The sequence below is a fragment of the Lipophrys pholis genome, assembly GCF_963383615.2.
Source record: "Lipophrys pholis genome assembly, chromosome: 1".
Classification (NCBI taxonomy): domain Eukaryota; kingdom Metazoa; phylum Chordata; class Actinopteri; order Blenniiformes; family Blenniidae; genus Lipophrys; species Lipophrys pholis.
This window is the reverse complement of record NC_137635.1, coordinates 11,348,015-11,360,198: the sequence shown is the minus strand read 5'-3', so window position 1 is coordinate 11,360,198 and position 12,184 is coordinate 11,348,015. Positions and strand designations below refer to the sequence as shown.

General features: G+C 41.7%; 1 protein-coding gene across 2 annotated transcripts; it reads left to right on the top strand.

Moving 5' to 3' along the window:
- Window positions 1-2,358: 2,358 nt before the first annotated feature.
- Window positions 2,359-11,809, top strand: acsl5 (acyl-CoA synthetase long chain family member 5). 2 transcript variants are annotated; one of them, XM_080460065.1, is made up of 21 exons: window positions 2,359-2,404; window positions 3,360-3,520; window positions 3,605-3,716; window positions 5,455-5,519; window positions 5,599-5,700; window positions 5,798-5,897; window positions 6,315-6,493; window positions 6,969-7,001; window positions 7,088-7,139; window positions 7,449-7,522; window positions 7,630-7,707; window positions 7,796-7,930; window positions 8,008-8,142; window positions 8,224-8,319; window positions 9,032-9,104; window positions 9,193-9,281; window positions 9,661-9,777; window positions 9,926-10,069; window positions 10,159-10,260; window positions 11,134-11,205; window positions 11,648-11,809. In XM_080460065.1, the coding sequence occupies exons 2-21, from the start codon at window positions 3,365-3,367 to the stop codon at window positions 11,783-11,785; spliced, it is 2,052 nt and encodes a 683-aa protein (XP_080316191.1). In that variant the 5' UTR covers window positions 2,359-2,404; window positions 3,360-3,364; the 3' UTR covers window positions 11,786-11,809. The 2 variants fall into 2 exon arrangements, with proteins under 2 accessions (XP_080316191.1, XP_080316192.1); XM_080460066.1 differs by having other exon boundaries at window positions 2,388-2,431; window positions 11,648-11,806.
- Window positions 11,810-12,184: the final 375 nt, after the last annotated feature.

The following is a 12,184-nucleotide window of genomic DNA, read 5'->3' as shown; positions in this document are numbered from 1 at the left end:
CTCAAAGGTCATTATAATGTCCTTGAACCATTTCACTATTTAAACGTTTGTCCAGTGCTTCAGTAAGTCCTGGATCACACAGGTTTATTATACAGAGAGGGTTGTACATAATTTAGAGATTTTTAAAGGCAGAAATGTTTCATTTCAATCAGTATACATCTTTAAAAATACTTTAAAACATCAAAAGCTTTCTGAGATAATAGATTGATGAAGCTGACCACCTCTCTTAGAAAAAGAACCGCATCCTCAGTTTAACACGGTCACTTTGGCCTTTATATTCTTCATTCACAACATCATCAAACACAAACTTTAATAGTTCTAATCTGAGTAAATAAAGACAAAAAATTAGTTGCATGCAGTTTAACATAAGTTTTCTTTTTCATATATCCTCAGAGAGAGGACAGAATGAAGGAAAAACTGGATAATTTCTCAATCAATTTACTCTTATTTGACTTTTCTCATCCGAATCGAGAACAAAACATCTCAACACGGTTCTTAATAACACCAAATCCAGTCTGTAGAAGAAGAAATGCAGGGAGAAATCTGTGTTTTCATGAGAATATGTATGTTGGTTAGGTTTGTTTTTTGTTTTTTTTGCAGTGGTGGCCTAGAGGTTCGAGAGGCGGACTCTGGATCGAAAGCTCACTTTGATCGTAACTGTGTTCCTGAGCGTGACCTTTGACCCCCATCAGCTCCCTGGAGCGCCGTCATGTGGCCGCATCTCCACATCCAAGTAATAGGATGGGTTATAGTACTATGATTACCTTCACTCCAAAGTTTGTTATGCTTTTATTTATTTATAATCTTCACCAACGGACGTTGGGGATAAGTTTATGTTTTTATTGGGGTTTTTTATTGGTTTCCATGTATTTCTGTATGTATATAATTTGAGTTTTCCAAAACCCAATTGATTAGACTTTGGGATTGAACGGCTCTTAGTAAAGGTGACTTTTGTTAACAATTCGGCTAATCGTTTCCGAATAAATCTCAAAAAAATCATGAATAAAATCAAGCAGAGCGGGTGGGAGGGGCACGTTTTCAGAGAGAGAGAGAGAGAGAGAGAGAGAGAGAGTGAGAGACAGAGAGAGAGAGAGAGAGAGAGCAGCCGTTGGACAGTGAATAAATAAAAGAGTTTACATTAATAATATGTAAAACAATAAAAATATATAATCAAACAATCAGTATGTGTAATGTTCTTTTATGGTAGAATGAAACTGGTTTTCTTCATTATTCACATGCTCAGAGATAGTTCTGTGCCACAACAATTTGCTTTCAGTGATTTTTTTTTAGAAATATTGACTGTATATGTAATCTATATGAGTGACTTGCAGTCATTTAATGAGAATCTTTTTTAAAAAAACAAAAAAAAACCACCCAGTTAAAGCCTCTGGCTGCTCTCCTGAGTGTTGTCCTCTGGTGCAGGGCTGCAGGAAGCTGCAGAGGGCGGCTGAAGCACGCCAAGCTGTGCCGAGCCGTGCCGTGCCGAGCCGTGCCCACTGATCACACCTGTGTGCACTTTGAGGTGCTAATGACCTCGGGTGGGCAGCTTGTACATTAGTGCTGTTGCTGGCTTCAGCTGCTTGATTCCCCGGCGGGTAAAACCTGCACAGCCTGGTCTCAAACTAGCCCTGCTAATCCCACCAGGTAACCTTTCAAAGCTCCTCCTAATGAATCTGTGCCTGCTTCATTTCACCGTCCAGTAAGGTGAACTCATTCACACAAGAAAAGTAAAGACTTTCTCGGTTTGCCAACTGAATACAGGAGAGGATTGGTGTGTCAGGATGTGTTCGACATAGGTGTCAGTCAGACTTTATTTTTTAGATAAATGTTTATCTCCGGTGCAAACCAAGTCAGCTTGTTAATAGGCATAGTGAAAGTTGTGCAATCGTTCACCTTATCTGACTTCAAACAGGATCTGAGTGGAAGTTTACAAAAAAACGATTGTGCTCATGATTTCATCACACCTGGAGAAAAGTGCTTCCTGCAGGTTTTAAAGTGCGTCTATAAGAATGAGAATCATTGCATTTCCACCTTTGACATCTTGGGACTTTAAATGTAACAAGAACATTGACTTTTCACCCAGTGCCTCATCTTGGCCTTCCTCTAATATTCCCTCCACGTGTTTGTTTGTGTATCTGGATTACAATCTTGTGTTAGTTGGTAGAGCTGCTGGGGATGAAAAAAACTTAATTTTTTTTAAACAGCAGATTATAGACTTTGACATGCAGCAGTGGATGTTTTGTGACTAATGCGCGCACGTTCTCTTCTATCAGTGAAGGTGATCAAAGTTTAAAGGTTTTCAAGCTGCCGGCCTTCTTTTATGACTTGTTCTTATCTTTGCGTCGCTTGTCCAGAGCAGAGGAAGAGGATCTGTTGTGCTCACACCTGACAGGACCAGCAGCAGGTAGGAAAACCTCACCTCACGTCGCCGGTTAGTTTAACACATTTGAGTGCGATGACTGACAGTTGTTTTGTCGGTTAAATAGCTTTTGTCCGGAAAAATGTGCCGTACTGTAAATCAGTTATAAAAGTAAAGCTTCCTCCATCACTGTAACTTAACTCATGAACAAATCCAAAGTAAAGGTCATGCAGGTTAAAGGAGATGAGATGTAATATTATTGTTTCTGCATGGAATGAAAGGAAGTTTCTTTCTTATATTAAACATACATTTTGGGATAATTGGTGACTTTAAACTTCTCTGTGTGTGCACTGATGAAAATTTACAGTGACGCTGAAGATGAACATACATTTTCTCTAGAAACTCCTACAGATCAGTCCTACTGCCTCTTCTGTTATGTTTACACCAACGTCTTAAGCCAACGATTGAATCCAGTTTGGAAATCCTCTCGAAAGGCAGAGTCGCTTTCAGTGATGTATGAAGTTGGACATTAGTGACCGTGCAGATCTAGATCATGTTGAATGGATGAAATCCCTTCCAACTGCTGAACACCTGTGACTTTTCCTTGGAAAATACAGTTTGACTTTTTTTGTTCGAGGCCACCATCATTTTAAGATTTTTCAATGGCGAAATTCCTTCCCAATCAGACATGGCTTCATTTTGCATCTGTTTCTTTAGCTCGCTGTCACTGGTTGTAAATATTATGCTCAGCTGCTTTTCACTCCATACTATGAACTGTGAATGTTGTACCGAGCTGCCAGGGGTTGGTCTCCATCTAGATTAGGAACAGCTGTTGCACAATTCAAGTCAAGACTTTGAACTCGGTTATCAAAGAAGTCCTGAGAGCAGCATCCAGGAGTTAAGAATTACATAACTGTGGTCATTTTCAACGTGGATGCTTTCAGCTCGGCAGCAGGTTTGATTAAGATCAAACGTCTAAATGGGAATTTTCTCTTTCAAGCCACCATGGACGGCCTCATCCACTTGCTGTTCTCCCCTCTGCCGACCCCGGTCGTCTTCTCCCTGCTGGCCCTGGCCGCTGCCACCTTGTATCTGCTCAGCATTCGGCCCAGTCCTCTGCGGAGCCCCGCTGACCTCAACTGCCAATCTCTGGGTATCAAGGTGAAAACACTAGGCTTCTCTCAACAACTGTTGCATGAGAGTCCAACACTGCTGTTCATCAACAGTTCAATCTGACATCCTCAGGATGGAGCGAGAAAAACTGCTTTACTGGAGGGGAACAACAACCTGATAGCGTACTGCCACAGCGACGCCACCACCCTCTATGAGGTTTTCCAGAAGGGTCTGAAAGTTTCAGGTAACTTTGAACAGTTTTCTCAAACTTCAGATCGGTTTTGAGAATAGAGACATCGCTAGTTGAGGTTGGTAATAACCTCAGATCAAATATGGATGTGAAGAAACCATCGGTTTTAGTCATTCTTGACTTGAGTACAGCATTCAATAAAGTCGATCATGTTGTTCCTATAATCAAATAATATTCTCATCAGCCTCTGACATTTACTGATTAAACAATTATTTCACTGACTGACGTCTTCTAGGTGACTATGAGCTTTCTTCTAAAAGCTGTAAAATGAACTGTGGTGGGTTTTTTTTTTTTTTTTTTTAGGTCACATACCTTTTTTTTTTTTAACCATCATATGCTGTCACTTGGAAATGTCGTTCATCCACTTCCGCAACTATGCAGATGACACACGCCTGTATGTTACAGTGTCCCTCGATGACCCAGGGCAGATTGTTTAATTGTATTTTACATATCAAATCCTGTAGGGCAGAGAAAACTAAAGTATTGTTTGTGAAGATCGGAGAGTTGGCTGAAAGTTAAGCTGCTGGCACTGAAGCTCAGTGAGGCGACCAGGAACCCGGGAGTCATTTTTGACTGTTGTGTTTTTGATGTGTTGCCCAAAAATGAAGTCCAAGTCTGCTCATTACCATCTGCAGAACTTTGCCAGGATGTGACAGTTTTCTTCAAAAGCCAACACAGAGACAACTGCACATGCTTTGATTTACATGTAGGATCAATTATGCTTTGCTTTTTGCGCATCCAAAGAACTGATCACAGCAGCCAATCTGCAGCCGAACTTGTGCTGATGAGGACCAGAAAGACGTTGCACATCACGGCCATTTTTAAGAAGTCTGTACAACAGCCTGAAAAATATTCACATATTTGAAAGCACCCTTATATCACCAAACATTTTAACTGATCTGCCTGTATGTAGCTATTTAAAGGACCCTCTGAAGGTTGTCGGGGCAAATCTCATTTGACTGGTACAGAAATATGTCTGTGCATATTGTCATTTATCCAAGCAGGAAGCATCTCAATGCAAGCTGAGACGGATCAAGTGGACTTGCTCTTATATCCTGGAAGACGTTTTTAAGTAAGCGGCATAAACCGATTGCCATTTGGTTAATGGGTGAGACGTCTTCCAAAACCAGTTGACCCGATTCAACTCTCATTGAGATGCAACCTTGACATTTCACCAGAGGGCAAACCTAAAGCCACCCAATCGCATTCATACTGATGTCCCATTAAAGACACAAATTAACATCTAGACTACCAGGAATTAACCCATGCACACACAACAAATAATCTCTGCTTAGAAAGACCCTGAATCAAACTGGCATGTTCGGTAATAATCAAAAAATGGGGACGCTAGATATGCTGCTCATAGTGATTGGGAAAAACAGGTAGAATAACAGGAACTGTCCAAAATATGGAAACACAAACTTCATGTTTAGCCACTCTGAAAAACTGAACTGTCAAATCCAGTGTTCAATCTCATCCCATCAGGCATCTTTGGGAAAAGAGGTAGAAACCAACTTGCTCCCAAAGAAAGTTGAGCACTTCACGGTAGCAGCCATTGTTCTTGACCTGTGTGAATGACGGTGTGTAAAGACCGCTTTCCTTGTATTTTCACAGCTCTAGCAAAGAATTCCTAATATATTCCTCTTTCTGTATCATTCACTGTGGGTTAGCCTCCACCTGATACAACACATCAATGTTACGGTTGAATTTCTGACTCGGTTCTTATCTGCAGGTAATGGACCATGCTTGGGCTACAGAAAACAAGGGAAGCCATACCAGTGGCTAAAATACAAGCAGGTAAAACGGCGTGCAGCGACTATAAACATGAGGAAATACATGGCGAGTGTGACCTTTACGCTGCTTCTTGCCTTTGAAGGTGTCCGACAGAGCGGAGCACCTGGGGTCAGGCTTCCTTCACAAGGGTCTGCAGCCAAACTCCAACACCTTTATTGGCATTTTTGCCCAGAATCGACCCGAGGTAACCTGGTGAAATATCACTGTTCTTGGTAAAGCGTGTCGAGCTCGACCAGCATGCTGTAACGTTGCTGTCCCACTGTTTGACGGGCTGTTCGCAGTGGATTATTGGTGAGCTGGCATGTTACACCTACTCCATGGTAGCAGTTCCCCTGTACGACACCCTGGGTCCTGAGGCTCTCGTCTTCATTATCGACCAAGGTAATTGGAGCTTCTCTTGCACTTTAAAGCTGCTAATTACAGAGCTCAGAAGTCCAGTAGCTCCCTGGTGCCAACAGGGATCTGTGCCGGGCTTGCATTAATCTCTTCTCACTCGCTTATTACGGCAACTCCTTCACTTTGCTTTCTAGTATCTGAGCTTTTCTGGACAGATGAGCTGAAGATCAACAATTGTTCTTATTCTGCGCTGTTTTTGTTGTATGAATCTCATTTTTCCACTCTTGCCCTGTTTACATGTTGGGCCACTAGTAGATGCTATTGGTTTTTGTACATGTCCATTCTAATGGATGGGTGACCAACTATAAAAGCCACTCTCGCGTCTCTTGTTAAACTTCCCTTCCACTCCTGCCGCTATGCTTCTCTCAAACCTCACCATCTAATCTCCTCTTGCTCTTTCAGCTGAGATCTCCACGGTGCTCTGTGACAATCAAAGCAAAGCTGAAACTCTGCTGCAGAATCGTGAGAATGGCCAGACAACAGTTCTCAAAACCATCGTGGTCATGGACTCCTTCGACCCAGATTTGGTCGAGCGCGGGACGAAGTGCGGCGTGGACGTCGTGTCCATGCAGGACATGGAGGTGAGAGGTTATGAAGCGATGAAGTAATTGTTTCTTTACAGAACCCTCAAATTCCCTGGAGTCTTTTCTATGATGGTTTTACACTTACTTCCTCATTTAAATAGAAATTTCAGGCAAATTTAGTGAAAACAATAAACTTCTGCTTCGGGGGTCCGTTTATACAGCGATGGTCCTCTGAGCCACTGGAAACGCAACTTTTTGAAAGCTGTCTCCAAGGTGGAATGTGTGTTTGTTTTTTTAAAGCAGACTTTCTGGTATCTCCTTGGCAACCAGGTTATTTCCATTTTATAGAACTTGGAACATTGAGTCAGAACTTTAATCTTGATCTGTTCTTTTAGTACAGATTAGTCTGTATCCACGCAGACATGGTAATCATAGCATTTGTATGAATGTCTGCATATAACGCCCCAACTTTTGTTACCTTTGTGACAAATTTATAATTCATTGTAAGAACATGTTCTTCTCTTTTGTTCAGGCACTGGGGAAAACTAACCATCAACAGCCAATTGTAAGTTTTTCTTTGAGAATCCATTAAAGATTTTCAGTTTTTAAGCTGCATTTGTTTTGAGACGACTAATTTCATGTTTTCAACAGCCACCAAAGCCAGAGGACCTCAGCATTGTCTGTTTCACCAGTGGCACAACAGGTGATTACATGATGTTTTACTACTGGATGAATGAGTTTCGTTTCACCCAAATTTAATCTTAAAGATCGTTAACATAGTATGTGCAGGATAGCTATCACCACCTTTGACCGCATACAACACGATCATTAGAAATACGATGTAATTTTCAGAAAAAAATTGTTTTAGGAAAATGATTATGCATTTAGATAAAAAAAAAAAATCTAATTTTTATTGCCCCCCTGCTGTTAAATAAGTTGCGATTTTTCCTTTTTATACATCCCAGAAATATACCGTTTTTAGTCCTAAAGGTTGAATATTTGTTTTCGTTAGGAAACCCCAAAGGAGCAATGTTGACCCATGAGAATGTGGTGTCCGATGCTGCAGGTGTGCTCAAAAGCTTTGAGGTTCGTCTGGATTATTTATTTATTTTTATTTATTTTTGGCTCATTTCTGTTTTAAAAGTGAGAACTTTAGTGATCTTGATTGGTAACAGCACCTCTGTGCCCCGCAGACATCGATCGTTCCCTCCACACAGGATGTCAGCATTTCATTCCTGCCTTTAGCACACATGTTTGAGAGGGTTGTACAGGTGAGATCCAAATTCGGGTCATTTTTTTCATACATTTTACCAGGTTGTCCTTGAGTGTTTTTCCCGAGTTTTTGTGTGCGCCTTGTAGACGGTGGTCTACGTTTCTGGAGCGAAGGTGGGATTCTTCCAGGGAGACATCAGGCTACTGCCCGACGACATGAAAACTCTGAAGCCCACCATCTTCCCAGTAGTGCCGCGACTTCTCAACCGTGTCTATGACAAAGTAAGTGATACAACTAGCAGCTTTTTCATCATTAAACTGTGTAAATTCTGTACAGTTCATGACTTCCGTGTGTCCAGGTTCAGAGTGGAGCCGAGACGCCGTTCAAGAAATGGCTGCTGAACTTTGCTGTGGAGAGGAAATACGCTGAAGTGAAGGAGGGAATCATCCGCAAAAACAGCATCTGGGACAAGCTCATTTTCCACAAAGTCCAGGTAGCGCTTTGGTCTGCGCAACACCCGATGAGGCGAAGAATGATTGAATGAATTCACTAAGATTATCAATCTGAACTCTAGGAGTCTCTTGGGGGTCGCGTGCGGGTCATGGTGACCGGAGCAGCACCCATCTCCCCCCCGGTTCTCAACTTCCTCAGAGCGGCTCTGGGTTGCCAGGTGAATAATTACTATGGTTTTGTGTGTTTACAACTTTTTCCATCTTGTCGAGAGAGTTTCTCTCTCTGTAGTCAGATGGCGGTTTAGGGGGGGAATTGTTCAAAATGCAGGTGGTAAATGGGAAATCTACCAATTCAGAAACTCTTTGGACTTTACTTTGCTGACATGAAGACGAAAAAACATCCAGCCTTTAAAAATCTGCAGGTATTGCCATCATGTCATTTTTGTTCCTTGGCTTTTAACCCAGCCTGAGACTCTGCTCCTGATTTTATTATTGCCATTTTATTGTTTTTATATTTTATTCTTTTATTGTTTGCACTTTGTTTTGTGTTTACTATGCATGGCAGTTTAGTTTCAGCTGTCGTTGTTTTTAAAGTGCTATACAAATGAAGTTTAGATTTCAATTGTACAGATAAATACTGATGCCAGCGAACTACTTACTTTAGTCTCGCTGATCAAATCCAGCAGCTTTCACTTCCGCAGCAATAAAGTTGGTTTACTACTGTATCATGTATTTCCACAAATGCAGCTGCTCGGCTGGCGTACTCGAGTTAAATCAATGAAACGGTGTTTGCATTAGTCATGGAACTTAAACCAAATCTTTCAAGTGTTTGCAACAATAAAAAAAAAAAGGCAGTTTTTACATGCAAGTTGAAGCAGAACAGAGGAACGTCAGTGATCGGTGTCATATTTTGACTTTCAATGCTTTTAGATCTTTGAAGCGTACGGTCAGACCGAGTGCACAGCCGGCTGCACCTTCACCATGTCGGGGGACGCCACCTCAGGTACGTCGTCGAGGTGGTTACTTGAAATATGTGGAAGGTGTGTCTGGTATTTGTATTTGACTTTTCCACCTTGACTCCGTGGCTGCAGGTCATGTCGGGGTGCCTCTACCTTGTAATTATGTGAAGCTGGTGGACGTGGAGGAAATGAACTACTTTGCTTCAAACGGTGAAGGCGAGGTAGGTGGGGTCGGTGCAGTTTGGAGATATAAAGAACATGATTAATATCATTAATGAACTCAAGGGAGTTAATTAATTATAATACTGATAAAGGGCACAATTTAGAAACTGTAAATCAGAATCTGCCTGTACTTCACTGAAAGCTATTTAAAGGTACACTGTTTGTAGTTTTGAGTCCTGATGACGTATGTCAAAATCGTTGAAATTAGCCTGTTAAGTAATGCAATACAAGTTTGCACCACTAGGTGGTGCATTGAATATTTAGAATAAATGCCTCAGCCATCGCTGTTTTAAGTGCTCTGCATTAGCTTTTCAGTGGTGTTAATGAAGACTTGGGCACCTGTAACTCATTCTGTTGTTGAAATTTGCTTCTCTCCAGGTTTGTATCAAAGGGAAAAATGTCTTCAAGGGATACTTAAAAGACCCAGAGAAGACCGCTGAGGCCTTGGATGACGACGGTTGGCTACACACTGGAGATATTGGAAAATGGCTTCCGGTAAGAAGCAGAAGCATTTATTACAAATATATTTTCTAGCAACATGTAAATGAGTTGGTCAAGTTTCCACAAAATGAGTAAGTGGAACCATACATCAAGTGATATAATGGTCTGACCTCATTTCCCATGCTGCACCTGTTTGCCACAGAGTGGTGTGCTGAGAATTATTGACCGCAAGAAGAACATTTTCAAGCTGGCTCAGGGCGAGTACATCGCGCCGGAGAAGATTGAGAACGTTTACATTCGCAGCGAACCCGTGGCCCAAGTTTTTGTGCACGGGGACAGTTTGCAGGTAAATCCACCGCACGTTTCCAGGAGTGTGTCTGCATGTTGTATAGCCTCGTCCTCTGATCATCGAAACATTTTCCGCCGCGTCTGCAGTCCAGTCTGGTTGCCATCGTCGTTCCCGACCCCGACGTCCTGCCAGGCTTGGCTAAGAATCTGGGCTGTCATGGATCCATCGAAGAACTCTGCAAAAACACAGTAATGCTTCTTTTTGTGTCTCTAATGTGTTTGAGGGATTGTTCCAAATGGGCTCAATTTGACTGAATTGGCTGAAAGGATTAAAAGAAAAAAGGAATGCTAAATGGCCAACTTTACTTAAAATATATTTTTACTTATTTTTACCTTTTGTAGCAGTCTTTAACTGTCAACAATTCTAAATTGTCAGTCAGATTATCAGGTATATTGTCTATTGTCAGCTGTAACGTCTTATGTGTATCTCAGGACTCTATAACTTGACATTAGCTTGTCTTCGTTTGTTGCTCCAGACCAGTTTTATTTGGCAGAAAGTGGCAAGAACATCTCTTTTGGTCATCGAGGTTGCAGAGCACTTGACGTATTCAAAAATTGTCCCCAAATTATTTACCCTGAAGATTACCTTTTTACATCCCAGCAGCATGCTTAATGTATTTCACAAACGTCCGGAAGCCTTGAATCTTCAGTTAGGTGGAAGCAGATCTTACCACGTCCATGTTGTGATCCTCTTAGTCCAGTGTCTCTGGGTAAACGATGTCGACTTGGTCCGAGTGCGGCAAAAACCGCAAGAGCCAATCAGCCAAATATTCGAAAAGTTCCGTTGTATGTTTTTCTGAAAAAACTTGGTAGCAACTTGGAGGCTTTTCATTTTGTAGTTTAAATGACTGACAAATCAGTGGTTTTATTTTTTATTTCAGTAGAATATCAACAAAACAGAAGACGTAAAGGAAAGTTCACTGACCTTATGAAAACCCTACCTCGTCATCCATTATACGATATAGTGCAGTTTCCAATATGTAGTGGTTTTATGGGAGGACAAATGGCACTCAATTGTTGGAAATGTTAAACTGTGAATCATAGTTTTCATTGTGTTTACAGGAAGTTAAGAAAGCCATCATTTCAGATCTGATCAAACTGGGAAGAGAAGCAGGACTCAAGTCCTTCGAGCAGGTAAAATCTCCTTTTGACTCAAAGTTGATGCATGCAAGTCGCCGATTTTACGAGTAACTTGCATTTGTTGGCGTCTGTACAGAACCTGATTGATCATAAAAAAATACACCAGTTCTAAAGACATTTCTCTCTGGGACCCAGATCTCGGTTAACGTTTCATTTCAGTGTGGCCTTTCTGCAAGCAGCCTCTGTGGCCCATTTGGTAGCTGAAATGTGCCGTTTTTATTCAAAGAACTGTCCTCAAGTAATGTTAAGACCATGCAGATTTCAGACATGCGATTCATTTCCTGTCCACCTGAACCCTAAATCCTTATTTCCTCCTCTGCACGCCCCCCTGTCTGATTTTTCAAAGAAGCCCATGTGGTTGGCGGTTTTAAATCTCGGTCCACCGGCGTAACGATTGGAATCTTTCTCTTGAACAATGCGCTCTTGTCTGATGTAGGTGAAGGATGTGCACCTCCACCCGGAGCAGTTCACCATCGAGAACGGCCTGTTAACTCCCACCCTCAAAGCCAAGCGAGCCGAGCTCAAGCTTCTCTTTCAGCCCCAGATGGACAAACTTTACGCCAACATGCAATAAACTTGGCAAAAACGCACATTTACACCTGTCTCAGTTTTTTTTCTGTCTTTGCTGCATCCTTCATAAACCCTTAAGAATCTGGTTATTCCTTTTTTTTGAATTGGGTCGACAAGAAAATATGAGGAACATTCACGCCGACACATTTTATTCAACAATGGATGTAAAAACTGCAATATTTAAGTCAACTGAAATGCAGTTGTATGATGTCTTGGAGGAGGGTTGTAAGTTGATCAGCAACAGTACTGAATCGTTGGAGATGCAGCTTCATCCTTCTGGAAGCAGTTCTGATGCTCTGTCCAGACAGGAGCACGTCAGTGTCCATATTACATGCTCTTCAGTTGGTTTGAGTTTTAAAGGCCAGACTGTCACATGGTCGTCTGATCCTTTCATACCTAGACG